Consider the following 25,843-nt stretch of genomic DNA (forward strand, 5'->3'; position numbering starts at 1 on the left):
ATCATTCTTTAATTGCATTTGTATATATTTGTAATATTCAATTAGAAAAGATTATGGGATTTGATATTAGCCGGAACTAGTTTTGAAGTGTTTCTGAAAGAAGACACGTTGCCAAAAACGATCAACGCGTACACAGAACCCATTAGGGGCTTGACTTGTAGATATTGGATAACCAAAATATTAATTAAGATGGTTACAGGGTTTTAAACATTAATTAAGAAATACTTTAGCACTATTATAAGAGATGAGACAATAAATAAAAGATGAGTAGCTGGGAACGTGCAACAGAAAATAGTTCACCCAACTTTCTCCTATTAATATGCTTCTATCTTCTTTTCTCTTCCTACTTCTAACCTTCTCTTCTTCCACACACATAAATACAGACACGCTTTTGATAATATAGAACAAGAACAAGAACAAGAACAAGAAAATTATGGATCAAGAAAAGTCTCATTCCTGCTGCTGCGTTCTTGATGCTTCCACTTATGTGGGCTTCTGGATTCTCAAGAAGTTGCTTAGCAGAGGATACTCTGTTCACGCAGCTATTCGTAAAAACGGTATCTATCTCTTCTTGGCGCAACTATAAAGAATATTTTTCTGGTTGTTTCATTCAATTGTTTTCGTCTGATAATTAGGAGATAGTGAAATTGAGGAGACAATCCGAGAGATGGAAGCAACAGAGGAGAGATTAGTTGTGTACGATGTTGATGTGTTGGATTATCAAAGCATACTTGTCTCTCTCAAGACATGTAACGCTGTCTTCTGCTGCTTAGATAGCCCTGAAGGATACGATGTGAGTGACTTCATCAATCATCTTCTAAATATGTATTTGTGTAGATTAAGAGTTTTGTTTGAGATTTTGTGTAAATCATTATTATAGGAGAAGGAAGTGGATTTGGAGGTGAGAGGAGCTATCAATGTGGTGGAAGCATGTGGAAGAACAGAGAGCATAGAGAAGATTGTATTCTCTTCTTCTTTAACAGCTTCAATTTGGAGAGACAACATTGGCACTCAGAAGGATGTTGATGAGAAGTGTTGGAGTGATCAAGACTTCTGTCGCAACAAAAAGGTTTCTAATCTTTCTTCACTCTCTTTTGTTAATATGATTTTTAGGTATTAATCGTGATATGATTTATGTGAAAATTTTGGTGAATAAATTGGACCCACAACTAAAAGTTTATAGGCCGGATTGGAATAGCTAAAATAATTTTCCTGACATTTCATTTAATGTAGGTAGCTCAAATTATTTCAGTATTTTATTTGTCAGTTCTATATGTTTGAATTTTGAAAAACTATACACATAATTAATTTATTGGCAGAAAACTTGGATATGTTAAAAGTATTAATTTAATTTATAAATTTGGATAGGTATCTTCTTAATAGTCAAAGTTGGGGTTTCATCAAATGTATTGTCACATTATCTCGAATCATTTAATTTTGCGACATAGAAAATTCGTAAGGTTGCAGATTAATTGAATATATTCAATTCTATGACTCATAAATACAATGTACAGCTCTTGATTCCTGTATAGTTGCCTTTGGAAAAATTAAAGGGCATAATTTGTGTTTATTGATTAATTTTTTTGCTCAAATGTTTATTGATTAATTAGATACAGTTGATCTAGTAGTCTTTTATGACTATCATCACTACATTAAAGGGTGACATGTTTTATATGTAAATGTGCATGCCTATACTATATACATGTTATCATTGTGATCGTCATAAATGAACTTATCTAACTTGTGCGACAAATTATTCGAGGACAATATTAACGTGTTATAGCTGTATGACATCGAATCGGACAGTCAACGAAAAAGCTGAAACTAATGGCAATACCTTTTTTTTGCTTTCTTGTTGTTACTTTTGGGGGCTTAATCTTTTTTGGTTACTATTAGTAGTAACTACTTTTTTCATACGCACAAGCTCAAATTCACGTGCGTACATTTTGTATGTTGGATGCAGTTGTGGCACGCATTGGCAAAGATGTTGTCCGAGAAAGCAGCTTGGGCACTAGCCATGGACCGTAGGCTCAACATGGTCTCTATCAATCCTGGTCTTATCGTTGGACCATCGGTTGCACAATATAACCCTAGGCCCACCATGTCCTACCTCAAAGGTACATAACTACATACTACATAATCATATATATACACTCAATATACTTGTAGATGTTCATTAATGTACATTTATAACTCGGTCAAACTATTTAGAAGTAAACAACCGAAATATATAGAGTTTATGTTCCAATCTGTAAGAAAAGAAGTGCTCCACAAGGACCACAACTAGTATACATACATTTAAAGAATATAGGACAATATCGTTTTATATGTTTTCTTTACTAAAAATACCAAAACATTACCAAAATTCAAAAAAATACCACAAGTTGATTTAGAAAGCATGTAGGAAGGTACTATTGTAGAGAAGCAAAAAAATGTTTTGAGAAAGAGGTCCTAAATGAGCCAAAGTTCAAAAAAAAAAGCGAGGTCCTATATGAGATATATATTGTTTTGGGTTGAAATTCTGGAAAAAATTTAGGAAATTTCTCCCTGTAATTTTGTTTCAAGTTCTTAGGAAATATTTCCCTATATTTTTGTTTTGGTTTGAATTTGACGAAATGGTGTTGGTAACAGGAGCTGCACAAATGTATGAGAATGGAGTGTTGGCGTACGTAGACGTTAAATTTTTAGCGGATGTTCATATTAGAGCATACGAGGATGTTTCAGCTTGTGGTCGATATTTCTGCTTCAACCAAATCGTTAACACAGAAGAAGAAGCTCTCAAGCTTGTCGAGAGTTTGTCTCCTTTGATACCTATGCCACCGAGGTACATTTTATTCTATAATTGACTATAAACTTAGTCTAATTAATGTTTTCATGCGAAGATGGTAATTCAATTGATGCAACTTAGTCTAATTAATACTTTATGTGTATAAATGTCATGTAGGTATGAGAGTGTAATGCAAGGAAGCGAAGTTTACGAAGAAAGACTGAGGAACAATAAATTGAGCAAGCTGGTGGAAGCTGGCTCTGCTTGTTAAACAAATATTTAAATTGAAGATGAGGAGCTTATACAAGAAATTAAAGGGTCATAGTTTGTATACTAAGCTTCTCAATTCATACTTCATAGTAGCATGTGTTCTCGTGAACTATTTATTTATAAAAATCATATTTCATGTGATTATATATTAGCATACGAGTGATGGGTAGAGGTTTTTATATTTTCCCGGGAGCACAATGTCAATGCTTCTCCAATTTTATACTTTACAGCAATGTTCCCTACAAATGTGCAATAATATATAAGAATGCTTTACGTTATAAAGTTTTGATCGTTTTGTGTAAAAAAAATATTTGTTTCAAAACATTGATAATAACACATCTAAAATGTAAATGACAAAGATAATTCCACTAATTATCAATAAATTTTATTAACTATTTCCTTTTCTAATATACAACCATATCATAGAACCTTGATTTTACTATCTACTACATAAACAACCACGATTCTGTGACATAATCATTATTTGTTATGAAAGAAAAAGAGGCTTCAAAAATTACAAAATAGTGAAACTTTTTTCTAAAAACACTTCGAGGCCTTTCACATAAAGAAAAGGGTGAAATGAAATCATAGATTAGGTTCCTGGCATTATTAGGTAGGCGTAAAAACGTTTTATTAGGCGTGACACTGATAATAAATCATAGTATTGTGCAGTTGGTATTGTGGATTGTTTATTATTCAATTTTATACAGTTTCCTTTTTTTTTGGGATCAAATATACAGTTTCTTTAAAAAAAACTGAAATACAGTAGAACCTCTATAAATTAATAATGTTGGGATTTTCAAATTTTATTAATTTATAGAGATATTAATTTACAAAAGTTTTATTATTTAGTTTTTTTTTATTTTAAGATATATTTATTCTAAGATAAGAAAAATATTTGATTTTAATGCATAGACATTAGTTGTTATTTTTTTGAAATTTGACACTTATATTACCTTTATTATATTATATAGTGTATATAATATAAATTTCATAGAACTTAAATGTGATTTTAGATATAATATTACCAAATATCATCAAAAATATTTTAAGTGTTAAGAAAATATAAAGATAATTTCATTTTAAATATAAAACAAACAATATAATAATAAAATATGTGTATATATAAATTATTAATTTATAATTTTAATGGAACCATATTTACATAGAATATTTTTAAAAATTATTATCTTATTATTTTATCGATTTGTGTTTAATTTTGAACCGGTCCAAATTGGAACCGCCGAAATTTATTAATTTATAAAAAATATTAATTTATCGAGTATTAATTTATCGAAGTTTTATGTATAATTAAAATCTTAATTGGGCCAAGATTGTGTCTGAGTAGACCCAATAAAAAAAACTTATAACTAAGTTGAGCGAAATGACGCCGTTGCAGCATCCCTGACCCCTTACATGTTCCGTTCTGCTCGACGATCGTTGGAGTTGAAACCAAACCTTACTTCCTCTCTCGAACCCTACATTGAAAGAAGATGGTGTTGATCGAGCAAGAGACCCTCATCAAAGACGAACCAAATCTACCGTCTTCATCCTCACCGCAAATAGCTGCGACGGAGGCGAAACAAGTCCACGACGGAGATGATTCCGACGGATTCGAAACTGCCAGCGAACGTGAAGAAGACGATAGCATAAACGACGCCGTAACGAGCCAAGAGGAACCACCACATCAGGTTGAGCTCAACCTGATAACCAGGTGACACGAGTTCTTACATTCATCTTTTTAGGGTTTTTGCAGTTATGGGTTTATGTATCCTGTAATAAAGTTTGAAACTTTTAGATGAAATTAGTAGAGAGATTGGTTAAAGTTTGTTTTTTTTTTTTTTAATATGGAAGGAGAAAGCCATGAAAGAAGCTAATGAAGCTAAAGTGGAAGGAAACAGTATGTTCGTTAATGGGCTTTACGAAGAGGCCTTGTCAAAGTATGATCTTGCGTTAGAGCTTGTTCAGGAGTTTCCTGACTGCACAGAGCTTCGTTCCATATGCCGTTTAAACAGAGGAGTGTGTCTCCTCAAACTGGTATGTCCTTTAGCTTGAGTGACTTCATGGTTTCCATTGAAAATAGTACTCAAGACTTCTCTGATGAAATGTTGCTCAGGGTAAGTACGAAGAGACGATCAAGGAATGCACGAAAGCTTTAGAGCTGAATCCTACTTACTTTAAGGCCTTGGTTCGCAGGGCAGAAGCGCACGAGAAGCTTGAACACTTTGAAGAAGCTGTCGCTGGTGAGAACACAGAGGAGTTATGTCTTAGTTGTTGTTGTATAGGTTAAATGGAAGAGTTCACTTCCGAGTCTTTCTCTTTTTTTTCTCATATGCAGATTTGAAGAAGATCTTAGAACTTGATCCTTCGAATGATCAAGCTAGGAAAGGGATTCGACGCCTTGAACCTCTTGCTGCGGAGAAGCGAGAAAAGATGAAAGAAGAGGCTATAAGTAAGTTCTGAGAGTATCTCATCGTAAACCTTGTTATCTTTTGTAATCAGCATCAGTTGTGGTTTTTTGGTGTCACATATCCCTGAGTAGATGTATTTGTGTCTGTAGCTAAGCTGAAGGAGATGGGAAACTCAATTTTGGGTCGATTTGGGATGAGCATAGACAACTTCAACGCTGTTAGAGATCCCAACACTGGCTCCTACTCTCTATCCTTCCAAAACTAGTCACTATATCATTATGTTGTTCTTTCTACCGCTTGATTTATAGCAACAAAATGGTTAATATTGCAATGTGTTATGTTCTTGACGCATTGGTAGTGAAATGATGAGCAATCTTTTTGGATTTTAGTATAGCTGTAAATTCAAAATTCAATGTTACAACTTACAACAATGGATAACGTTCTCACATGATACAGAAAATACAAGTAGTCACTATTGAATCCCTTGAAAACTTGTACGTCTTTTGTGTGTTACAGATTGTGTGTTATGGCATGCTGCTCCAAGTACTCTTTGCTGTTCATTTCTGTTAACCTGCGTGTAATAAACAAACTCACTTGATGAGCAAGAAACTTAATAAAGCTTTTAGGTTATATACTTTACTGGTTGTGTCTTTCAGTTACATTACCTACTGATGGTTCTATCTTTGGCAAAACCTAACTCGTTGTCCACGCATAGCTCAGAGACATCGTTCTTTCTTGACCTCGACGACGTTCTCGGAGACATTGATTTCGCATCAGAGATTGTCACAATCTTTTCCAAGAGTTCTTGAGGAGTTGCTTCAGCTGTACACAACAGCCTCGCTCTGTTCTCATACATCACCTGCAACTCGGTTTGATGAAAGGTTTGGTTAATACCATCTTAGAAGACTACAAAAGTTAAAAAGAGACAGAACCGGGGAACTGCATACATCGACTAGCGTGACGAATCTATAAGCAGCAGTCCGGTTATGAAGCCCAAAGACAGGTACTCCTTCCAATGCAAGTGTATGAAACTTCTCTGCAACATCAGGACAAATATGAGACAAGAGTTGGTTGGTCTGGCAGATGAGAGAGAGTAACTTACTGAACAATCCGAAGTAATCAGCAGCTCCAAGAGGTCGGTCGCATAACTCTTCAAAAGGGAAGTACGCACATCCATTAGCACCTAATGAAACCTGTTCATGACGCAGAGAACTAGTCTGATGATGAACTTATACAGGACACAAACATAAGTGATGTTGGGATACTAACTATACCTGTAACTTTCTTCCCATGACCACTTCAACTACCTGTGGACGCGCAACAACGTTGCCTCCAATAAGTTCTTGGAACTTCTGTTTCAGAAGGGTGGAAAGATCTGTACCGATAAAATAGAATCCTTGCTCAGCCTGCACAAGTCCAACAAACCATGCTGGTTACTAAACTCTACTTTAGTCTGAAGCCAAGACAAGTGACCTAGGGAGTTTCTTTGAGTTATACCGAAGTTAGTTTCCGGTAATCAACGGCTGAGCCAATCTCATGAACCACATTCCTTTCCTGCAAGGATGGAACTTCTATGAGAGTCAGGAAGAACAAAAAAAGCTGGAAGTTGATTGATGGAAGTAATGGAGATACCTTTAGTGAGGCAATGAAAGGTAGGAAGAGATCTCTCTGGAGTCCTCCTTCATAGAGTTTATCAGGATTCCTATTTGATGTGGCAACTAGAATCTACATTTAATAAAAAAAGTCAGCTACTATGACATTGCTGAAGTTGATTATAGCAGTGTAATGTAACACAAGGACCGCACTTACTATGCCATTACTGAAGAGATGTCCAAAGAGTCTGTTAAGTATCAGAGCATCTGCAACATCAGTTACCTGTAGTAACAGAAACACAAGCCTTAATGAAAAATGGGTTGAACCAAAGATGATCAGTTTCAAGAAGATGATATATGTAAGAAGAAGAAGAAGAAGATACCATGAACTCATCTAGACATAATAAGATTGCATCATGAGCTATCTCTTGTGCAACAACTTCAAGTGGATCTGATAAACCCTTGTGCTTCTGCATTAACATTTTGATGCCAAAATCAAAAAAGGGTATCACAAGCAGATAAACAAAGGAAGTTTGATCATTCATACTTGTAATCGACTATGAACGGTTAACATGAAATCATGGAAATGTATCCTCTGCTTCTTCCATGTGCAAGGCCTAATGAGACACGAAGGAAGATCATGAGCCTCAATGCTATGATAATAATGTGATCATACAAAAAAACTTACAATTGATCAAAGAATAAGTCCATCAACATGGTTTTCCCTGTGCCTACACCTCCATAGAGGTACAGTCCTTTGACGGGCGAGACAGTAGACTGTGGCATGATCCTAGACCAGAACCAACGGCTTCTGCTTCAGAGACAAAAGCCAGGTTAAGTTTCTCAATCCCAACAAAGAATAAAAGACTCAAAAGAAGAGAAGAACCACCTTGATGATTTATCAGAAGTGTTGTAACGATCTAGACGACATGTATCTACTGATTCCACAAGCTGATCATGTAGTCTCTGAAGCTCTTTCAATGCACCGAGCTGCAACATTTCCAACAATAAACCTTCAGCCGCAAGTAACATGAATTTAATCTCATTGATCAATATTTTTTTGTTAACGTACTTGGCAGATATCACCAGTCATGAGCTCGCCATCACTGATTCGTCTCTCATACTCAACAAGCGGTCCTGTTCTATTCACATCTGCTGTTTTACATATTACAATATCAACCATCATACTAAACTCTAACAAAACAAAAACCTCAGAGATTGGTCGAGTTTGATTAGAAAGAAACAAACCTGAGGATGAGACAGTTAGCTTAATAGCAGCATCAGCTGCTTCTACTGCCTCTGCTGATAAGCCTCTGGAGAAGCTTAACCTCGAAAACAGAGTTGAGTTACAAGTGTTTGCGTTCACCAGAGCTTCGTTTTGATGGACACCGACCAATAGTTTGCGGCTTTTTGAGGAGAAAGTTGATGAGTTGCGTTCTTGATTCCTCAGAGCCCATCTAATTCTACTTAGAGAAGACGATGATCTAAAGACTGGTCTCATCTGCGGATCAATGCAAAACTGAATTATGCTTGCAGAAACCAGAAGACGAACAATGAAACTACTAAGTTCAAAAAAAAAAAAAAAAGAAACAATGAAACTACTTCTTTAAAAACAGGGATGCATACAGTTTTGAGAATTGTCTAGTAAATGTATCACTATCACCAGAAAAATAAAACTATTTTTTTTTGGTTTGCTTATCCAATGAAAGAAGAATCAAGTAGAACGCCCACAAAACTCAAAAAAAGAGAGGATAGAAATATTCAAAGCTATTGACATACTACTATTTGCATTATTGCAGTTATTCTTTTCCTGATATTAATATAAAAGTCTCACTACATGTGCCGTAACGCTTAATAACAAGAACAGATGTTACACAAACAGAGTAATAATTGATGAAGGAGACTCACCTTGAACTATGCACAGCTAGAAGTTTTAATTTTACAGAGGCAAAACAAAACCCAGGAAGAAAAAAAAACTTTGAATCAAAATATGAAGAATCTGAACCGGATGAGAATTGGGCACAAGATGAAAAAGGTTGTGAGGAATTTATTACGCAATGGGATGATATATCTGGAAAAGATACAGATAGAGAGAGAGGCCCAAGAAAGGAGGAGATTTTCTCAAAGAAGCAAAACAGCAAAGAAGAAGAAGATTAACAGTTAAGACTTGTGAGATAGAGACGTGATCAAAATAGGATAGACCTTCTTTTATCGCCTGAGACACGTGTGTATCTCTGTTTATTTTTGTTTAATTATTGAATAAGTAGTGGTATCCGCTAATTATTGGATTGTTAATGTTAAACTTATATGCACAGTTGTTTTCCAGATCATGAGAAAATCAAATATATTATTTGTATAATCCCCTTATTTAGAAGAGTTGACTTTGAAATTGTGAAGTAATGTTCTTGATATATCTTTTTCCATTTCAATGACTTACTAAACTTAACCCTACTTTAATGTATAACAAATACAAGTCAAATGAGATTTTTTTTTCCTAATAATAAAACTACATTAATTAAAAAAAGAAATACTATATAGTATATACTTATTCAAAATGAAGCTTCTCGATGTTGCGTTTGCGTCTCCCATAACGGTGGGCCTAAAGCTAGTAGCAAATGCCCATTCAAGGGCTAAGCATCTTCCACGTGGAATATACCGACGTGAATCCTTCTTCTTGGTCCCTCTCTTAACAAAAGAAAATTTCAACGCCCATCCTAAAAGAGTTTGGTCCCGTCAATAAATTCTCTTAAATTGTTGTATCTAACACTACTAAAAGCCAAATATGATGAAATTCTAGCCTGTCCACGTCGATTAAAAAAATTAGCCAATCAGAAAGTTCTAAATGGCCATGTCATTCCAGCTTTTATTCGAGAAAGACGATACTAAGTCATTAGTCTGGGTTTCTAATATTTTGCAGTGGCCCAGTTTAAATCCATCTTCCAAAAACCCTGTGGGTAGCCGACAAAAATCTATCAACTCTTCCCTTTTTTATTGTTTCATCTCTCTGTAAATCTACGTTATCATCACCACTCCTTTCCACTTCCCTTGGTTTCTCCTCATTTTTTAATACTTTCATCGAATCTTACAGTTAAACAAAATCTACAATTGAAGATTATGGCCATGAACCCTGTTAGAACCACCAGAAAGTCTTTTGTTCACCCTGTACTCTTACCTCTTCTATTTTTTTCTTGATCAGATTCTCAGATGTTTCTTCTTTTCCTTTTTTTTGTTATTGTGGATTGAATTTCGCTTTTTTTTTTCATTTAAAAAATACTATTTATCTGCAGTGATGTTGCAAAAAAACTGTTGTGTTTTGGCTAAGAATACTGTTGACAGAGTTTAACCACTAATCTTCGTTTGCAGGAACGGAAACTTAATCAGAAAAAGTTTGAGACGCAGTTTTGGAGCAGCGAACAAACTGTGAATCAAGTAAGGAAACTCCGCATAGAACATAATCACATATCAAACACATCTTACCTCAATTTGAATGTGCTTTGTTGCTCACTGTCTCAATATTTCTTAAACCTTGCTCATACTATGTGGCTTAATACTTTTCTATGAAAGGAAAAAGACGCTTCTGCGGTGGTGTTACGCCACCGACGCAGCAGGATATAAACAAAGGTGTTCCAACCAGTGGATCCAACAATAATAATGAACCGTCGGTTGTGGTTCCCAATCAGGTTAATTCAAAGTTAATTTCATTAGTGTTGCTGTTAGTTTGTCTTTGGGTCCTTGATTAAACAATGTTTTTGACTTAGTTGTTTTGTTGTATGTTTAATTGTGGTGTTCTGTCCCGATCTCCCAAAGAATTGTTGTTCGAAGAGTTGAATTCAAACAGCCTTTAAGAAAAAGTAGCAAGATTTTTCCTGAGAAAAGTTATACAATCTGTAGGTCTTTTCTTATATGTTGGCATAATATGCAGGTGAAACTCTGGACACTAAGAAGAGGACGCTTCATGTAAGCGATTGATAAGCAAGTGGAGCACGCACAACGTCAGGGACTTCAGGTGCGAAAATCATGTGGAGAGAAAGAATTGATTCCGACACATATTGTGGTTCAGATTGAAGCGCTCCAAAGAGAGGTCAAGAGTCCATTTTCACCAGAAGTGGTGTTAGGGAAGGAAGCATGTCCTAAGATTGATCCGGAGACAGCTTTGAATAAATTTCATTGCGCACACGAGGTGTCTGAGCGTGTTTCAAATCTTGGAAATTCAAGTTTAAAAGGAGGAACATGGGAAAGGAAAGACAAAAGAAGCATGTCCAGTACACTGCATCTCAGGAAGAACATCGAGGGTGCTGGCTGCAAAGGAGAAAGGAGAAACAATTCTTGAAGTCTTGCCAGTGGAAGTATAAATCTGAGATGACAAAACTCACACTACACGATCAGTATCTATGTTTCTTAAATCGTCTGCTTACTTATCTGATAATACTATCTGTTTCAGCCTATGAGGTCCAGTAGGAGAAGCTTTCCCCTGTACTGATAGCAAGGAAGGTATTAAACAAATTCATCTCCAATTCTGATGAGCAGGTAACATTCATGGTTCGAAAAAATATATAAATGTTTTGAACTTGGTTTTATATGATCTATTGTCTTTGTGAAGTTAGTTATTTACTTCCCAGAACATTTGGTTATCGTATACAAATTTAAGAAACACTGTCCAGGTACTAAATTGTTATACATATTGCAGATGAATGTTGGTGGTGACTAGGAACTCCCACAATCCCTTAAAGACCTCACTGGGAAAAGATGTTATATTTCAGATCCGTGAAACGCCATACAATTTCACCCCAAACCACCGCACTTTCACTGCAATCAGTGACCACATCAACCAGGAGGTATTATAAAACTTACTTTCCATAACGTTATCATGTTACTAGGTAAGACTCACACAAGTGCATCTGTTTACTAGACTTTCAACACCAATGAAGCTCCAGTTGTTGAAGGGGAAGGTGGCCAAGCATCCGCTTCTGCCAGCAAGGAGGTTGTAGGTGACAGCAATGAGCCTAATCCATTCGGTTTGAGGGCAAGTCGGGTGGCCGCAAATGTCCCCGTGAGTGAAATTACAAAGCTGTCAAACCGTCAACCCAACTCTTCTTCAGTCTCTTCCTTTTTTGAACTTCAGTCTATTTCCAATTTCCTAAATTACTATGCACTTTTTTTTAATTTCAGACTTTTTAATATTTTTGCTAATTCAGGGATTTGTTTTTGTAATCCATTTACGGCAAAGTAACTCCTACGGGGAGATCAGTTTGGAATATTTAATAGTAATAGTATAGGGTTGACGTAATATTTAATCTGGTGTATAACAAAATGTAGAACAGGTCATTTACACAATAAACCATAATGCGAGTTAACATGCAGAACTGAGCAAATAAGTTGATTAGCCGTTCGCTCTCTTAACTTGCGTTTTGGTTAAAATAGATTTTAAAAACTATGAACATTTAATATGAGTTTCAAATATATATAAACTTAAACATTCTGCACATTCTATATCAATAAAATTTGAATTTAATTGCACCACTATAGCAAGTCATGCTGTGGTAAAACGACAGACAAATTCTAAATAGAAAAACCCAAAAAAGTAATCTCACAAAATTACACCAACTTACGTAAGCTTTATCAACTAAAATTCATGTACACGAACTCAATTTAAATTTTCCACTAATAGCAAACCTATACGAAACTCATCAAAAAGAAAAATAAACTCTAATTATTTATCTAAGTGTCAGAATAATATTATTTATTCCAATAAACTACCCACCTTCCTCACTTAAAATATTCCTTGCCAAAGAATTCCTCATCCGAAGTTCTCAAAGCTCGAACAAAAGAAAGCTTTTCTATTCCTTCGTTGGCGTACCACAACCCGGCCAATTTTCTAGATTTCTGTGGATTTCAGTTTAATTTATTCAGAAATCAAACCCATTACGTCCCAAAAAAAAATATTCATCAAAATATTAATTGTCCAAAACCCATTACGGGACATTCGTAAGAGTACCAAAACAAGACCATAAACAACGTGTTCCATATTTTACATTTGCTTTTCTTCTCAGTTGTTAAAAGAACCGAAGTACAGAGCAAGCATAAGAGAAACCATAAACAAGTTCATCTAAACAAAATCAATCCACAACATTTCTTATAAACTTTTCAAGTTTACAATACGTCTAATTGTCAACAACCCCGCGCTTGCGCGGGGCTCCGCCCCTAGTCACAATACTAAAAGCAAGATATAGAGAGCAAAGAAGTTGTCCACGTCACTAAAAATATTCCTCCAATCAGAACATTTCATTTGAACATGTCAGATGGGCTTCAGTCTATTGAGTTACGTTTGGGCCTCAGGTGCATATGTTTTTTCGCTGGGCTTTGTTTAGTAAAATCTTCCAATAACAATCATTTTTCCTGTCAAGTCATATTACCTGTTCATCTGCGGCCCAATTAACCCAAGTAAAAAAACTCTATCTATTATCTTTTTTTTTGACTCCATCTTCTCCGTTTCTTCTTCATTCAATCTCTGTTACTGAACCTCAACTGTTATCCATGTTCTTCAATACCCTCTTAAGGAATTCCTTCCACCTCCTCTCGAAAAAACAAAAAAGAAAATCCCTTTCCTCGACCTTATGGCCAGATGGTGAGTCAAAGGTCTTAATCGCCGAGAGAGACGGTTTAGTCGGCGAGCTAATGAAATCAATTAGAAGAGACTCAGATTCGAGCTTAATCGAAGCGACGCTATCCTGCTTGATCGCGATCAGCTCACCGAGGCGCGTGAAACTCAATCTAATCCGAGAGAAGCTCATCAAGGATCTTACGAAGCTGTTAACGGATCCAACGACGGCGAGCGTTTCAATGACGGAGAAATCTTTAAAGCTTCTCGAGAGTTTAGCATCCACAAAGGAAGGCAGATCGGAAAACTGCGGAGGAGACGGCGAGTGTTTGAAGACGGTGGTTAAGAAGCTGATGAAAGTATCGACGGCGGCGACGGAGCACGCCGTGACGGTGATTTGGAGCGTCTCTTATCTTTTCACGGATCCACAAGCGAGCGTTTCGGTGATGGAGAAATATTTGAAGCTTCTCAAGAGTTTAGCATCCACAAAGGAAGGCAGATCGGAAATCTGCGGAGGAGACGGTGAGTGATTGAAGACGGTGGTTAAGTGGTTAAGAAGCTGATGAAAGTATCGACGGTGCCGTGACGGTGCTTTGGAGCGTCTCTTATATTTTCAAAGAAGAGAAGGCGCTTGAAGCGATTACGAGTACTAACGGCGTTACGAAGATCCTGTTACAATATATGAATACTAGAACTATAAATTTTTTTCTACTTGATGCTTTTTACTGTTTTGAGTTCTTGGTTTTAAGATTTATAAAATAACCGAAGGTATATGTTTTTTTGGTTTCCTTCTCTCTCTTTTGTTGTTGAGAATTCATGTATTACATATATTCCTGATGATGACACAATGTTTCGTTTGGATTTTTTTCACCCAGGTTTGGTGCAGAAGATGTTTTAACCATCTAGGCGTTTTGCATGTTCAAGGTATAGTTCTTCAATACCCTCTTAAGGAATTCCTTCCACCTCCTCTCGAAAAAACAAAAAAGAAAATCCCTTTCCTCGACCTTATGGCCAGATGGTGAGTCAAAGGTCTTAATCGCCGAGAGAGACGGTTTAGTCGGCGAGCTAATGAAATCAATTAGAAGAGACTCAGATTCGAGCTTAATCGAAGCGACGCTATCCTGCTTGATCGCGATCAGCTCACCGAGGCGCGTGAAACTCAATCTAATCCGAGAGAAGCTCATCAAGGATCTTACGAAGCTGTTAACGGATCCAACGACGGCGAGCGTTTCAATGACGGAGAAATCTTTAAAGCTTCTCGAGAGTTTAGCATCCACAAAGGAAGGCAGATCGGAAAACTGCGGAGGAGACGGCGAGTGTTTGAAGACGGTGGTTAAGAAGCTGATGAAAGTATCGACGGCGGCGACGGAGCACGCCGTGACGGTGATTTGGAGCGTCTCTTATCTTTTCACGGATCCACAAGCGAGCGTTTCGGTGATGGAGAAATATTTGAAGCTTCTCAAGAGTTTAGCATCCACAAAGGAAGGCAGATCGGAAATCTGCGGAGGAGACGGTGAGTGATTGAAGACGGTGGTTAAGTGGTTAAGAAGCTGATGAAAGTATCGACGGTGCCGTGACGGTGCTTTGGAGCGTCTCTTATATTTTCAAAGAAGAGAAGGCGCTTGAAGCGATTACGAGTACTAACGGCGTTACGAAGATCCTGTTACAATATATGAATACTAGAACTATAAATTTTTTTCTACTTGATGCTTTTTACTGTTTTGAGTTCTTGGTTTTAAGATTTATAAAATAACCGAAGGTATATGTTTTTTTGGTTTCCTTCTCTCTCTTTTGTTGTTGAGAATTCATGTATTACATATATTCCTGATGATGACACAATGTTTCGTTTGGATTTTTTTCACCCAGGTTTGGTGCAGAAGATGTTTTAACCATCTAGGCGTTTTGCATGTTCAAGGTATAAGTTTCAGTTATGTGTAAAACATTGTAATTTTCTTTTCAGCTGAATGATTGCATAGATAATGGTAATACTGTTCTAAATTGTTAATGTAGTGATTTCATGCTCTCTTTACGGGGATGATGATACTTGGAAAGCTTGGCTTAATGTTGATAACTCTATGCTCCACAACTACTACTATTTTTACAATCTTTGATAGTTTTCACAAGCAAAAATTGTCTAGGCTTATGCACATATTCTCGAAATTGTAGTTCTAATGCTAAAGTCACACATTTATATCATTATGCTTACGAGTTGAGAGCTGCTCTTCACTTTCTCTAAGGTGAGAAAAAAAAAGATTGATTGTGGAGCAACAAAAGTTTTAATGTCTTTTAGTTTCCCAGAAAATAATTAACTATGCAGCCATTAAAAGTAGTAATTTGGACTAATCTTTGGAAACTAAATATAACAATTTATCTAACAGAAAAAACATTTGAATATTAAAGTTTCGATTTTTGTCTATTAATGTTAGAACCAATACAAAATCACTGGCAAAAAACCAAGAAAAATCAACTTGATTAAAATATTAATTCCATGAAAAAATTTAAAGACAATGGAAATCATGTAAATATTTCATCTAACAGAACAAGATGATGTCTTAAAAATAAAATTAATATCAATATAATGTGTATATAAATCATTATAAGAAGTATCTTGAAGGAGATGAACATTTTTTAGACACTATAAAAAATTATATCATTTTAAAAAAAACAATCATAGAACAAAATGGAAAATAACAATAACTAAACAGTGAGTACATAACTGAACATATAAAAAAGGACTAGAAAAACATATAAATAGGAAAAATAACTGAAGACATAAATAACTAACAAACTTAATATAATTAAAACATATAGAAAAAATGACTGAGAACATATAAATGAAAAATACATATAACACAAGAACCAAACCAAAAATGAATGAACGTTTTTTATCATAGGTCCACATTTGAACAACCAACTATTTAAGATGTAATATATATATTTTCACAAAACTATCGAACATCAAAGAGTGAAAAAATTATCTTGGTACGAATAGTCTTAAAATATATAATGATAAAAACCACATTAACTAACTATATATAATATATTATAAATTAATCAACACAATGCATGAAAATTAATACTCGCCATAAGATTTTTAACAATATTTTACTTTAACAATTCCATAATAATTATTTGAAGCTTCAAATGATAATTAACAAAAAAAAACTAAAATACATAAACATCATACCACATATAAAGTCAATAAATATTAACGACTGAGAACAAGAAAATAACATCAAACTAATTTATTATACTCATTTGTAAATTTCATGAATTATAAATCTATTGTATAGTGTCAAAAATATGTGGTACAAAATAAAAAAGTTAAACAAGTCATACTCCGAATTTATTAAAAATTAAACAAAATAATGAAAATTATCTAACATATAAAAATTTATAAAATACAAACTTAAACAAACATCTTTCTTAATGAAAAATTATAATAAACTTAAAAATATAATTATAATTTTATGATTGTAAATTGTTAGTTATGAATTTCAATTACCATCTCAAAATAAAAATACGCAAGTTTAATTTAATTTAATAATATTATAGGAAAATCCGGGCGTAGCCCGGAAAACCCTCTAGTTTATATAGTAGTTGAATAATAATATGTTTTGAACAGTCTAAATCCTAGAAAAACAAAAGATTTTTCCTTTTTAATCTTGAACGGTAGATAGATGAATCATAGTCATGGCCCATGGACCTTAACGGTGACTGGTTGCATCACGCATGCTTCACACGTGCCCACGTCAGCTCTTACATTGGTAAACATGTCTCTATCTGACCAAACCCCGTAGTTGTTTATTTTCCTAAAGCAGCAGACCGGGCCGAACATGGGCTTCAATAGAATATTGGGCCTTGGCCCATAAAACTTGAAAATCTTCAGTTTTATTTTACTCATCGGAGCTCAACAACTATCGTCTTCTTCGATCGATCTCACATTTGACTTGTCTCTTCAGCTGATTCTCAATGGCGAATCAAGGAGCAAAGAAGCGGAAGGACGAGAACGCTCGACACATGGCTAAGCTCCGTCGTATCATCATCGCTTGCAACGTACTTCCTCCTTTCTTTCTCGAGCATAAAGCTGCAAACTTTCGATATAATTAGATTCGTTACTTCGTTGATTTGATCGGATTGGTTTATGTGGTTGGGTATCTCAGGTTGTGTACGTGATAGTGAGGATGGTGATTTTCCATTCGAGCTTTACGTGGAAGCATTGGATTGGTCTCGTGGTGACGTCGATAGGTTACGGTGTCCCTTATAAGTTTCTCGATGGGATGGCTAAGCCTAGTGTTAGTGATGATGGTGAGCTTATTGATGGTGGCTTTGACATGAGCACTGGTGGTATTTGTGGGTACGTTTTTGTTCTCTTTTTTTTGTCTGCTAAGAAACAGAAAGTGTCTGCCTTTTTTTTGTCTCAGTGTCTCTATGTATGTTTAGGCTTGTCCATAGATTGTATATTCTTTAGTCAGGAGTAGTGTAAAGAGGACTGTTTGAAATGTGATGTTTGAGCCACCACTTATGGTGGAGAGGATTTGATAATAGAGTCTTCTATATTCATCACAAGCCTAACTAAATGATCTTTGGTCCTTGTAGATATTTGCACGATGTGCTCTACATCACTTGCTTCGTGCAGCTGGCATCTATCATCTCTGGAAAGTTTTGGTACACCTATCTAGTGGTACGCCCATCTGAATACTACTTAGACAAGCTATAGATTGCAGCTTCTGTTGGAAAATGATGATGAGAACTTCTTCTTCTTTTTTTTTTCTGTTGCTTTTAGATTCCTGCATTTGGAGCGTACAAAGCTTCTGGGTTGATTAGAGGATTCATGTCACAAGGTTCAGAGGTAATCACTTAGTTTTGAATACCTCTCAGTCATTTTTGAACAAGGGAGCATTATTAATAAAATTGACTGTAATGTATCTCTGTGACTGAACTGTAGGGAGGTGTAGAGGATGAGAAAACTCGCAAAAAGAGGGAGAAGATGGAGAGAAAAGCTTCTAGAGGGCAAGCCGTCAGGACAAGATCACGATGAATGTGTTGACATCATCTTTAGCCAGCATAACTTGGGAAATTTTTTCCTCAAAACATACAAAATGCAAAATCAACGGGCAACAACACTCTGTCTTGGCTTTGCAAAGTCCTTTGTTGTACGGTTGTAGCTGTCTTTTACACTGTTTGAATTGAATGGATGTTGTTAATGTTAAGATTGAGGTTTTTAGTTATCCAGAGTAAACTCCCTGAAGATATTATTGTTTTGTTGAGCTATTATACCAGACAGATATAGCTGTCTTTACACTATTTGAGATCATGGATGTTATTTAGATGAAACAAGTTCTTCATAGCTAGAGCCTTGACTGTAAGTAGCTATGGAGTCATTAAAGAAATGATGAAAAAGAGCTTGGAACTCAAGAGACACCATTTTGTAATTCGTTTTCTTGAACACAAATTGACTGTTTGAGAGCACAAGAGTATTTGATAATAGACAAAGAACATGAGACAACAACAAAACAATCTTTGATGAAACCTACGTACAAATTGTTATATACAAAAAAGAAGAAAGCTGCCATGTACTTTGATATCTTTGGTATTGGGTTAGCAACTAATATCAACTGCTGATTACAGGGTAGAGGTTGAACTCACGTTCCAGTGTCCATAACGATTCATTCTTGCTATTGATACTCATCGTATACTCCTGGAAATACCCACTATATGTAATCACTGATACCGTCGCCCTGAAAAAGAGGAACATCAAAGATCAGACGAGCCTTTTTGTGGGGCAATGTTCTGTTCCAAAACAAGCCGCAAAACTTCTCATCTTACCTAATAGATGTAAACTGAGATGGAGATGATGTCCCTTCAAGTTTGTCTACCTTCCTAACCACTGCATAACTGTTAAACACAAGGCAAGCAACAGACAAACACCTCTTTGGGTTATATAGCCTAATAGGTCTTTAGCAGTGCCCCACAGAAAATAGCTTTTTCACCTTCTAATTCCGGAAGAAACTGCATTTTGAAGCACGTGATGATGCGCTGGGTCTAGTGCATCACTCACGCTGTCGGGAAGAACTGATCCAAGAAAGCTAGTAGACCTTTTGCTTCTGCGAACAAAGAAACATGAAGAAGACTCTGACACAAGTGTAAGGGAAGTAAGAGTGTGGTTCTTAATCCTCACCTTTGGTTTATGGCCAACATTAAAGAGAAGGCATGGATGGAGCCTGAAGAACTCGTTGCAATCAATATATCAGGTAGCTGTGAGGATGGTCCAAAAGAGAGTGAGTATATTGTTGATGGGTATGTTCCTCTCCTGAAACTATATGACTGCAAACACGAGAAAGAAACATTTAAGAATCTGCAGAAAGACAAAATGTATTGTGTATATTCACCTTAGTTGAATCAGAAACAAGATGGACTCGGATCAGAGTTCCTTGCTCAGATGCTGTAGCAATATACATTCCATTTGAAGAGAGGGCAATTGCAGCCAATGGAGAACGATGTGCATCAATCTGTAATCGAGAACAAAACAATTAAGTTTGTTAATAGTATGCAACTCAGGAACTCAAATATTTGATCCAAAAATGAGGTGAAGCAACTAGTAAACCTCACTGTGAGACTGCAAATCCATGACGTTATAAACCAAAACAGCTCCTTTCGTTGTACTAGCCGGAACAGCTAAGAAGCAGCCTTCAAGACTTGGAGAGAACGCACAGAGACCTGCTCTCAAAGATAAGAAAAGATACTCTTGATTTACAAACAAACCGCTACTACAAAAGTTGCTGAGCTACCTTTTGGATTTGGCACGGTGTCAATAGTATCAAGCATAACAAGCGTATTCAAGTCGTAAACGAATGTTTTCTCCACCAGCACAACCACAAGCCTGATAAAAAAAATCAGTCAAAGCACCATGGATTCACTCTCAAAGGACAAATCAAAAACAACCTTTGCTGAGTTTGGTAACTAACCGTTTCTTGTTCATACGGACAGCGAGTATAGAAGTCAAAAAGTTGAGTTCTTTAAGAGGAGAACCCTTTGTGGTATTGAACAAGCAGAGCCGCCGTGGAGATAGAGAAGCCTATATATATATATAAAACTTTCCCAAATCATACAAAGATCAAATCCAATCATCCTCGAAAGAAATGTTGATAAAACCACAAACCTGTTCACCAGCTCCAACAAGTGCAAGAAGATCAGAGCTATACAACATCTCAACAATAACAAAAGCTCCAGCAGCTATATACCAACATCAAACAAATCAAACTTCAATACATATATATCATCATGATCCTATGCCAATTTAATGTATGCATTACAAGGATCACATTTTCGATTAACAAAACCAAGTTTCTATCAAACCCATCATCCTAATCGCTCAGAGATTCAATACAAAAGGTCAAAGCCAAACATAAAGTTTGATCCTTTTAATGATAAAAACTTACCTCGTTCATAACAGAGTCTGCCTGTAGTGGAATCGAATATCTTGAAGGAATCTTTCGAACTTATCGCAAACCCACTGCAAAAAGAAAGATCGAGCAGCCAACATCAGAAAGGTAGCTTTTGAGTTACGTTTTCACCGAACCAGAAACCAAAGAAAAAGGCAGCAACTTTCCCGGAAAATCCACGAAAGGAATCGAATTTTTGTTGTTGTCAAACTCACCTGTTATCTTGATTGAAAGAAGCACAGTAGATAGAAGAAGATGGAGACGACTGATTCGCCATGTCACCAAATTGTATAAAAAGACTCTCTCTTTCGTTTACTTTATATATATGCTCTCTGTTTTCGTCTTCAACCTCTTGTTCTCTACCTCCAAAACGCTGCGTTTCGTCTTCTTTTAACTGTTTGTTGCTGGGTGGAGGAGGAATGTGACTGCTCTCTTTTTACTTTATAGATATGCTCTGTTGTCGTCTTCCTCCTCTTGTTCTTACCTCCAAAACGCTGTCGTTTTCTTCTTCTTTTAACTGTTTTGTTGTTGAGTGAGGTGAAAATGTAACTCAGTTAATTGTTGGTTCGTGATAAGAAACTGAAAGTGACACATGAGAGTCAAAGTTAGACATAGTTTCAAGCCATAAGCGTTACTGTACGAGGACCACAAACAGCAACACAGGTTATGATAACAACTAAAGAAAAGTATTGATGCAAAATGAGAGACAAAGAGGTCAAACAACATCACTCTCATATAGTGTTTCTGGCTTTGCCACAATAACCACAAGAAAAATACATACCAAAGTGTGTATACACATCATCAACATAACCAACACAGAATCTCAAACTATAGAGAAATTTTTTGAATCATTCACCAGTCACCACCATATACATGTCTATATTATAAAAAACTGTAGAGCTTCTTCTTCCTTAGAGGTTTGTTTACGTTCTTTCTGTGTGGTTATCTTGGACCGGACAGCTCCATAGCTAACAAATCTAGAGGCTGCTGATCATCGTCATCATCGAACGCCGAAGAGCCAAACATTTGATAAGTTGGATCGTTGCAATGTGAAGTAGTAGACAGAGATGAGTTTGTCTTGAAAGAGATGTTGGCATGGTAGAAATGTGAATGGTTATGAGAAGCAGCCCATCTCTCTGCTAAACCGTCTCCTTCCAGCATCAGAACCACTTCAGACATTTTGGGACGGTGTGCTGGAAGATACTGTGTGCATAGCAAAGCCACTTGCAACATCTCTCCAACCTCAATCTTATCGTAGTTTGTCCCTAGCTCTCTGTCCACAAGCTCCTCTACTTTCATCTCCTCGTGTAACTTCCTTGCCTAGACACAAAGTTAGAGTTTGATCATATATAAAGTAATCAAAGAAACATGTGATTATCTGAGTGTCTCACTTGCTTACCCATTCAAGCATAGCTCCTTTTTGGCTAGCGGTTTTACCAAACTCAAGTGCTCTCAAACCGGTTATGAGCTCAAGCAAGAGTATACCAAACCCAAACACGTCGGTCTTCTCAGAAGACTGACCGGTTGAGAGATACTCAGGCGCAATGTGTCCAACCGTGCCACGGACCGCGGTGGTGACATGAGAATCCTCGTGGTTGAGGAGCTTGGCAAGACCAAAGTCACCAACAACAGCTTCAAAGCACTCGTCCAAGAGTACATTAGCCGCTTTGACATCTCTGTGGATGATCTTTGGATCACACTGCTCATGTAGATACAACAAACCTCTCGCTGCTCCAATAGCAATCCTCTTCCTCATGTTCCAGTCCAATGCCGGTTTAGCTACATCAGTTAAAACAAAAACTGGTTAAGAGTCAATGAAAATGAGACTTAGAGCTGACGATTCAAGAGTGTACTAACATTTAAGCTTCAAGGCGACGCTGCCATTGGGCATGTAAGGGTAAACAAGAAGCCTTTCACTAGAAGTTTTGCAGTAACCGATTAACCGAAGCAGGTTCCTATGAACAGCTAAGCTGATCATCTCTAGCTCAGTTCGAAACTGTGAATCTCCTGTAGTTCCATTAACATCTTTTAGCCGCTTCACTGCAACCATAGTCCCGTCTCCTAGCTTTCCTCTGTAGACATTTCCAAATCCTCCAGCGCCGAGAATGTTTTTGGAACTGAAACCATCTGTAGACACATGGAGTTCTCTGAATGTGAAGCTCCTTAGGTTCCCTAGTCCTTGTAGCCCTTCCTCTTGCTTGTCTGCTAAAAAAAAGGCAAAACTTAAAACAACTTCATGAATCAAAAAGTTGTATATAAGCACAAAAGCAACGAACCGTTTAAGTTAAGGATCAGTAGCGTTCTTTGTTTCTTCCGATACCAACATAAGAACCCGAGAGCAAGGGTTAGGAAAATAACAAAGCCAAGGCTTACACCGAGCGCTATAGCCAGTCTATTAGACCTGCCTCCTACACACATACTCAGAGAATAAGAATGATTAATGAAAGGATGGATAACAAATGATGCAAGAAGGAGAGTTTTTACCTGATGAGGAGCTCAGAGAAACAGATAGAGGACTTGGAGTGATTGAACCAGAACAAATCTCAGGTGGGCTATTTCTACAAATCAAAGGGTTCCCAGCAACACTACACTCAACAAACAAAGCAGAAGCAAACACTTAGTCCTGATTATATTATAAATTTTTTTTTAAAAAACACACAAAACAAGTGTTTTTTCTTACTTGAATGTCCTGGCTGGGAACTTAGGAACAGGGCCACTGAGATTGTTGTAAGACAAGTCCCTAAATTACAAAAAAAAAAAAAACAAACAAAATTCAGACACAAAAAGACAATCTTCATAAGGTAATAGGAAGAGGAAGAAAAGACAAATCTTTATATAACATAATACTTACAAGAAGGTGAGATGAGGAATTTGAGACAAAGAAGCAGGGAAGGGCCCAGACAATGAGTTGTTGTTCAGTCTCCTATTTGAAAAAAAATCAATTCGTACGAGGTTAAGATGGTGAGTTTGTAATGAACTGATTATCAAATCATTAGATGGTGAACAAGAAGAAGCTCACAGATATTGAAGGCTGCTTAGCTGCTGGACGGAAAGTGGTATTTCGCCGGAGAATCTGTTGTTGGAGAGATCCAAAGTTTGTAACTTTGGAAGTAAACCGAGCTCCGGTGGGATTTTGCCGGAGATGTTGTTGTTCTGCAATGACCTTCAAACAAAAATAGGAAGCTGAAGTTTAGAGATACAAACAAACAAAAGAGTCTTTTTTTTTGACAAAAAAAACACAAATATTTTTTGGAAGAAGACAAGAGAGGATGGAGGATCCGAGGTTGTCGGAATCGTACACTTGTCCGAGATTAGTGAGGTTTCCGATTGACTCAGATAGAGTTCCCGAGAGAGATTGGCTTGGAGCTCCTCTAAAACAGTTGGAGAGAGAGAGAAAGAGTTAAAGACTTGTTGCTATTAATGAACTCTATAGAGAAACAGAAGAAAGGAAACTGAAACTAAACTCACAGGCCGGTGACGAGGTTGTCGGAAGAGCAAGTGATCATAGCCCAGCTACAAGGATCAACTGAAAACTCGTCCCAGTTGTTCAAAGCTCCGCGAGGATCATGCAAACCGTTCTTTATATTTATTAACGCCTCCACTGTTACATCATATATTAAAAAGATTGAATTTTTAAACCAATAGGAACAAAAAGAAACGGTCTTCAGTATTGTAATGTTTTTTTTTACCTTCGGGGTTTCTAGGCTCGGAAGAGAGGGCAAGAGTTGAGAAACAGAGGAAGAAGAACAAGTAGAGGAGATGGAGTTGATTCAAGTTCAACATCGTGGTCTTCTTAGTTACCACCACCGTGGAAGGTTTAGGTAAGGAGAAGGGAGAGAGCGTTATTATTATTATTTTTAGTTGGGGTTGTGACCACAAACACACATAGCAAAAGAAGAGAAAGCAAAAAGCAAACAAAGAAGAAAGAAGCGTCTCGGGTCTATCAAAGAAGTCTTTCTTTTCTTTCTTTTTCAACCTTCTTCTCAAACAGTCTCTCTCGCACAGGAGAGGAGAAGAAGGTAAAGAACAAGATGAGAGGTTTAAATGGAGAGAGAGAGGGAGAGAATCAGGGGGAAGCTGATACGGACTGTCGGACCCGGGATGGTGGAAGATGCTAGTCTACTCTACACTCTCTATCTCTCTCTCTCTCTTTTCTGCCTCCTTTTCTTATTGCTAATTTCCTATTTTTAATTAAATTTAATTTCTGATTATTAATATTTTTTTACCTTTTATATTAAATTTAGTATTTATTCAATATTTGTTTGTGTTTTCAAAGCTTTAAAGTTATTATATTTTTTTAAGATGGATTTGGGATTTAAAGTGAAATCTCTAGTTATCTTATGTAAAATAACAAAAAATATATATATACTAGAAAACTACTGGAGTCTACTCATATGTATATCTAAGAGATTTCCCTATTATAAACTCTGCGAAATACATTTTTTTGTTGTTCAAATTTACAAATCTGTTTTATTCTGCATTTTACTGTATAATGAGAAAAAAAAAAGACAGAATTGATGTAATGTACCACCAGTGACAGGCTATAGGACTTAGGTGATTTTGTAACTCTAAAATTCGCTTCCTTTATTTTTTTTTAATGTTTTTTTCATCTCTTTCTTCCATCTCAATGGAAACAATGCCTTTACCACAAGATGAAATTTGATAAATTGCTGTCTCCCCACCTAATTTTGAAATTTAATGTAGTGATATATCCAATAATTCACATTTGTAGAAATTGTTATATATAAATGTCAAAACGC

At 36.3% G+C, this 25,843-nt stretch overlaps 7 protein-coding genes and 1 long non-coding RNA gene across 12 annotated transcripts; 5 read left to right on the forward strand and 3 right to left on the reverse strand.

The window, feature by feature from the left end:
- The first annotated feature begins 269 nt into the window (after positions 1-269).
- LOC125590145 (cinnamoyl-CoA reductase 1-like) lies at positions 270-3,319 on the forward strand. The gene is made up of 6 exons (XM_048763248.1): positions 270-557; positions 636-793; positions 881-1,069; positions 1,964-2,117; positions 2,632-2,824; positions 2,945-3,319. Exons 1-6 carry the CDS (start codon positions 434-436, stop codon positions 3,036-3,038), a joined length of 912 nt encoding a protein of 303 aa, XP_048619205.1. The 5' UTR covers positions 270-433; the 3' UTR covers positions 3,039-3,319.
- Positions 3,320-4,157: 838 nt separating this feature from the next.
- Positions 4,158-5,836, forward strand: LOC106410492 (tetratricopeptide repeat protein 1). The gene is made up of 5 exons (XM_013850999.3): positions 4,158-4,728; positions 4,892-5,074; positions 5,154-5,280; positions 5,376-5,489; positions 5,598-5,836. Exons 1-5 carry the CDS (start codon positions 4,531-4,533, stop codon positions 5,711-5,713), a joined length of 738 nt encoding a protein of 245 aa, XP_013706453.1. The 5' UTR covers positions 4,158-4,530; the 3' UTR covers positions 5,714-5,836.
- On the reverse strand, positions 5,807-9,233 carry LOC111207698 (AFG1-like ATPase). 2 transcript variants are annotated; one of them, XM_022705978.2, is made up of 15 exons: positions 8,949-9,233; positions 8,289-8,541; positions 8,113-8,195; positions 7,930-8,030; positions 7,729-7,851; positions 7,588-7,657; positions 7,424-7,510; positions 7,258-7,323; positions 7,081-7,173; positions 6,946-7,002; positions 6,723-6,854; positions 6,551-6,641; positions 6,396-6,484; positions 6,114-6,307; positions 5,807-6,019 (listed from the first exon to the last, which is right to left on the reverse strand). In XM_022705978.2, the coding sequence occupies exons 2-15, from the start codon at positions 8,539-8,541 to the stop codon at positions 5,959-5,961; spliced, it is 1,500 nt and encodes a 499-aa protein (XP_022561699.1). In that variant the 5' UTR covers positions 8,949-9,233; the 3' UTR covers positions 5,807-5,958. The 2 variants fall into 2 exon arrangements, with proteins under 2 accessions (XP_022561699.1, XP_022561700.1); XM_022705979.2 differs by having other exon boundaries at positions 8,113-8,192; positions 8,949-9,232.
- Positions 9,234-9,982: 749 nt separating this feature from the next.
- LOC106352004 lies at positions 9,983-12,329 on the forward strand. 2 transcript variants are annotated; one of them, XR_007326354.1, is made up of 7 exons: positions 9,983-10,202; positions 10,404-10,469; positions 10,605-10,720; positions 10,963-11,386; positions 11,482-11,567; positions 11,728-11,875; positions 11,950-12,329. It is a non-coding gene; the product is annotated as an uncharacterized LOC106352004 (long non-coding RNA). The 2 variants fall into 2 exon arrangements; XR_007326353.1 differs by having other exon boundaries at positions 9,984-10,469.
- A 922-nt stretch (positions 12,330-13,251) lies between these two features.
- On the forward strand, positions 13,252-15,859 carry LOC125590146 (U-box domain-containing protein 27-like). 2 transcript variants are annotated; one of them, XR_007326355.1, is made up of 3 exons: positions 13,252-13,665; positions 14,657-15,553; positions 15,649-15,859. XR_007326355.1 is itself a non-coding variant. In XM_048763251.1 (2 exons), the coding sequence occupies exons 1-2, from the start codon at positions 13,575-13,577 to the stop codon at positions 15,157-15,159; spliced, it is 594 nt and encodes a 197-aa protein (XP_048619208.1). In that variant the 5' UTR covers positions 13,252-13,574; the 3' UTR covers positions 15,160-15,859. The 2 variants fall into 2 exon arrangements, 1 of the variants encoding a protein (XP_048619208.1); XM_048763251.1 differs by having other exon boundaries at positions 14,657-15,859.
- Positions 15,860-17,531: 1,672 nt separating this feature from the next.
- On the forward strand, positions 17,532-18,945 carry LOC106411118 (transmembrane protein 208 homolog). Its single transcript, XM_013851810.3, has 5 exons — positions 17,532-17,694; positions 17,802-17,995; positions 18,238-18,322; positions 18,425-18,490; positions 18,587-18,945. Exons 1-5 carry the CDS (start codon positions 17,611-17,613, stop codon positions 18,677-18,679), a joined length of 522 nt encoding a protein of 173 aa, XP_013707264.2. The 5' UTR covers positions 17,532-17,610; the 3' UTR covers positions 18,680-18,945.
- Positions 18,946-19,031: 86 nt separating this feature from the next.
- Positions 19,032-21,459, reverse strand: LOC106411117 (autophagy-related protein 18b). The gene is made up of 11 exons (XM_013851807.3): positions 21,299-21,459; positions 21,081-21,154; positions 20,801-20,874; positions 20,607-20,716; positions 20,430-20,521; positions 20,246-20,358; positions 20,031-20,150; positions 19,820-19,965; positions 19,632-19,745; positions 19,468-19,536; positions 19,032-19,379 (listed from the first exon to the last, which is right to left on the reverse strand). The coding sequence occupies exons 1-11, from the start codon at positions 21,358-21,360 to the stop codon at positions 19,253-19,255; spliced, it is 1,101 nt and encodes a 366-aa protein (XP_013707261.2). The 5' UTR covers positions 21,361-21,459; the 3' UTR covers positions 19,032-19,252.
- Positions 21,460-21,794: 335 nt separating this feature from the next.
- Positions 21,795-25,146, reverse strand: LOC106408943 (probable LRR receptor-like serine/threonine-protein kinase At4g30520). Of its 2 annotated transcripts, none has more exons than XM_013849628.3 (11): positions 24,773-25,146; positions 24,552-24,684; positions 24,383-24,454; positions 24,103-24,246; positions 23,935-24,006; positions 23,764-23,823; positions 23,568-23,668; positions 23,360-23,491; positions 22,941-23,288; positions 22,483-22,862; positions 21,795-22,403 (listed from the first exon to the last, which is right to left on the reverse strand). In XM_013849628.3, the coding sequence occupies exons 1-11, from the start codon at positions 24,864-24,866 to the stop codon at positions 22,026-22,028; spliced, it is 1,914 nt and encodes a 637-aa protein (XP_013705082.2). In that variant the 5' UTR covers positions 24,867-25,146; the 3' UTR covers positions 21,795-22,025. The 2 variants fall into 2 exon arrangements, with proteins under 2 accessions (XP_013705082.2, XP_013705083.2); XM_013849629.3 differs by having other exon boundaries at positions 22,941-23,285; positions 24,773-25,140.
- Between the last annotated feature and the right edge of the window lie 697 nt (positions 25,147-25,843).

This window comes from Brassica napus, chromosome C7, assembly GCF_020379485.1.
Source record: "Brassica napus cultivar Da-Ae chromosome C7, Da-Ae, whole genome shotgun sequence".
Taxonomy (NCBI): domain Eukaryota; kingdom Viridiplantae; phylum Streptophyta; class Magnoliopsida; order Brassicales; family Brassicaceae; genus Brassica; species Brassica napus.

Bases quoted from the DNA above. Each gene is read 5' to 3' on its own strand.
- LOC125590145 (XM_048763248.1), top strand. From the start codon at position 434: ATGGATCAAGAAAAGTCTCATTCCTGCTGCTGCGTTCTTGATGCTTCC. The intron at 1,070-1,963 runs GTTTCTAATCTT...TGTTGGATGCAG, and splicing joins ACTTCTGTCGCAACAAAAAG to TTGTGGCACGCATTGGCAAA. The intron at 2,118-2,631 runs GTACATAACTAC...TGTTGGTAACAG, and splicing joins CACCATGTCCTACCTCAAAG to GAGCTGCACAAATGTATGAG.
- LOC106410492 (XM_013850999.3), top strand. From the start codon at position 4,531: ATGGTGTTGATCGAGCAAGAGACCCTCATCAAAGACGAACCAAATCTA. The intron at 4,729-4,891 runs GTTGAGCTCAAC...TTAATATGGAAG, and splicing joins AAGAGGAACCACCACATCAG to GAGAAAGCCATGAAAGAAGC. The intron at 5,075-5,153 runs GTATGTCCTTTA...AATGTTGCTCAG, and splicing joins GAGTGTGTCTCCTCAAACTG to GGTAAGTACGAAGAGACGAT.
- LOC111207698 (XM_022705978.2), bottom strand. From the start codon at position 8,541: ATGAGACCAGTCTTTAGATCATCGTCTTCTCTAAGTAGAATTAGATGG. The intron at 7,324-7,423 runs GTATCTTCTTCT...CTGTTACTACAG, and splicing joins TATGTCTAGATGAGTTCATG to GTAACTGATGTTGCAGATGC. The intron at 6,308-6,395 runs GTATGCAGTTCC...ACCGAGTTGCAG, and splicing joins GATTCGTCACGCTAGTCGAT to GTGATGTATGAGAACAGAGC.
- LOC125590146 (XM_048763251.1), top strand. From the start codon at position 13,575: ATGTTCTTCAATACCCTCTTAAGGAATTCCTTCCACCTCCTCTCGAAA. The intron at 13,666-14,656 runs GTGAGTCAAAGG...TATGGCCAGATG, and splicing joins CTCGACCTTATGGCCAGATG to GTGAGTCAAAGGTCTTAATC.
- LOC106411118 (XM_013851810.3), top strand. From the start codon at position 17,611: ATGGCGAATCAAGGAGCAAAGAAGCGGAAGGACGAGAACGCTCGACAC. The intron at 17,996-18,237 runs GTACGTTTTTGT...TGGTCCTTGTAG, and splicing joins AGCACTGGTGGTATTTGTGG to ATATTTGCACGATGTGCTCT. The intron at 18,491-18,586 runs GTAATCACTTAG...ACTGAACTGTAG, and splicing joins TCATGTCACAAGGTTCAGAG to GGAGGTGTAGAGGATGAGAA.
- LOC106411117 (XM_013851807.3), bottom strand. From the start codon at position 21,360: ATGGCGAATCAGTCGTCTCCATCTTCTTCTATCTACTGTGCTTCTTTC. The intron at 20,717-20,800 runs GTTTGTGGTTTT...ATATATATATAG, and splicing joins TTGTTGGAGCTGGTGAACAG to GCTTCTCTATCTCCACGGCG. The intron at 19,537-19,631 runs GTGAAAAAGCTA...TGTGTTTAACAG, and splicing joins GTTTCTTCCGGAATTAGAAG to TTATGCAGTGGTTAGGAAGG.
- LOC106408943 (XM_013849628.3), bottom strand. From the start codon at position 24,866: ATGTTGAACTTGAATCAACTCCATCTCCTCTACTTGTTCTTCTTCCTC. The intron at 24,685-24,772 runs GTAAAAAAAAAC...ATGATGTAACAG, and splicing joins CGAGCCTAGAAACCCCGAAG to TGGAGGCGTTAATAAATATA. The intron at 24,247-24,382 runs GTACGATTCCGA...TTTTGTTTGAAG, and splicing joins CTCACTAATCTCGGACAAGT to GTCATTGCAGAACAACAACA.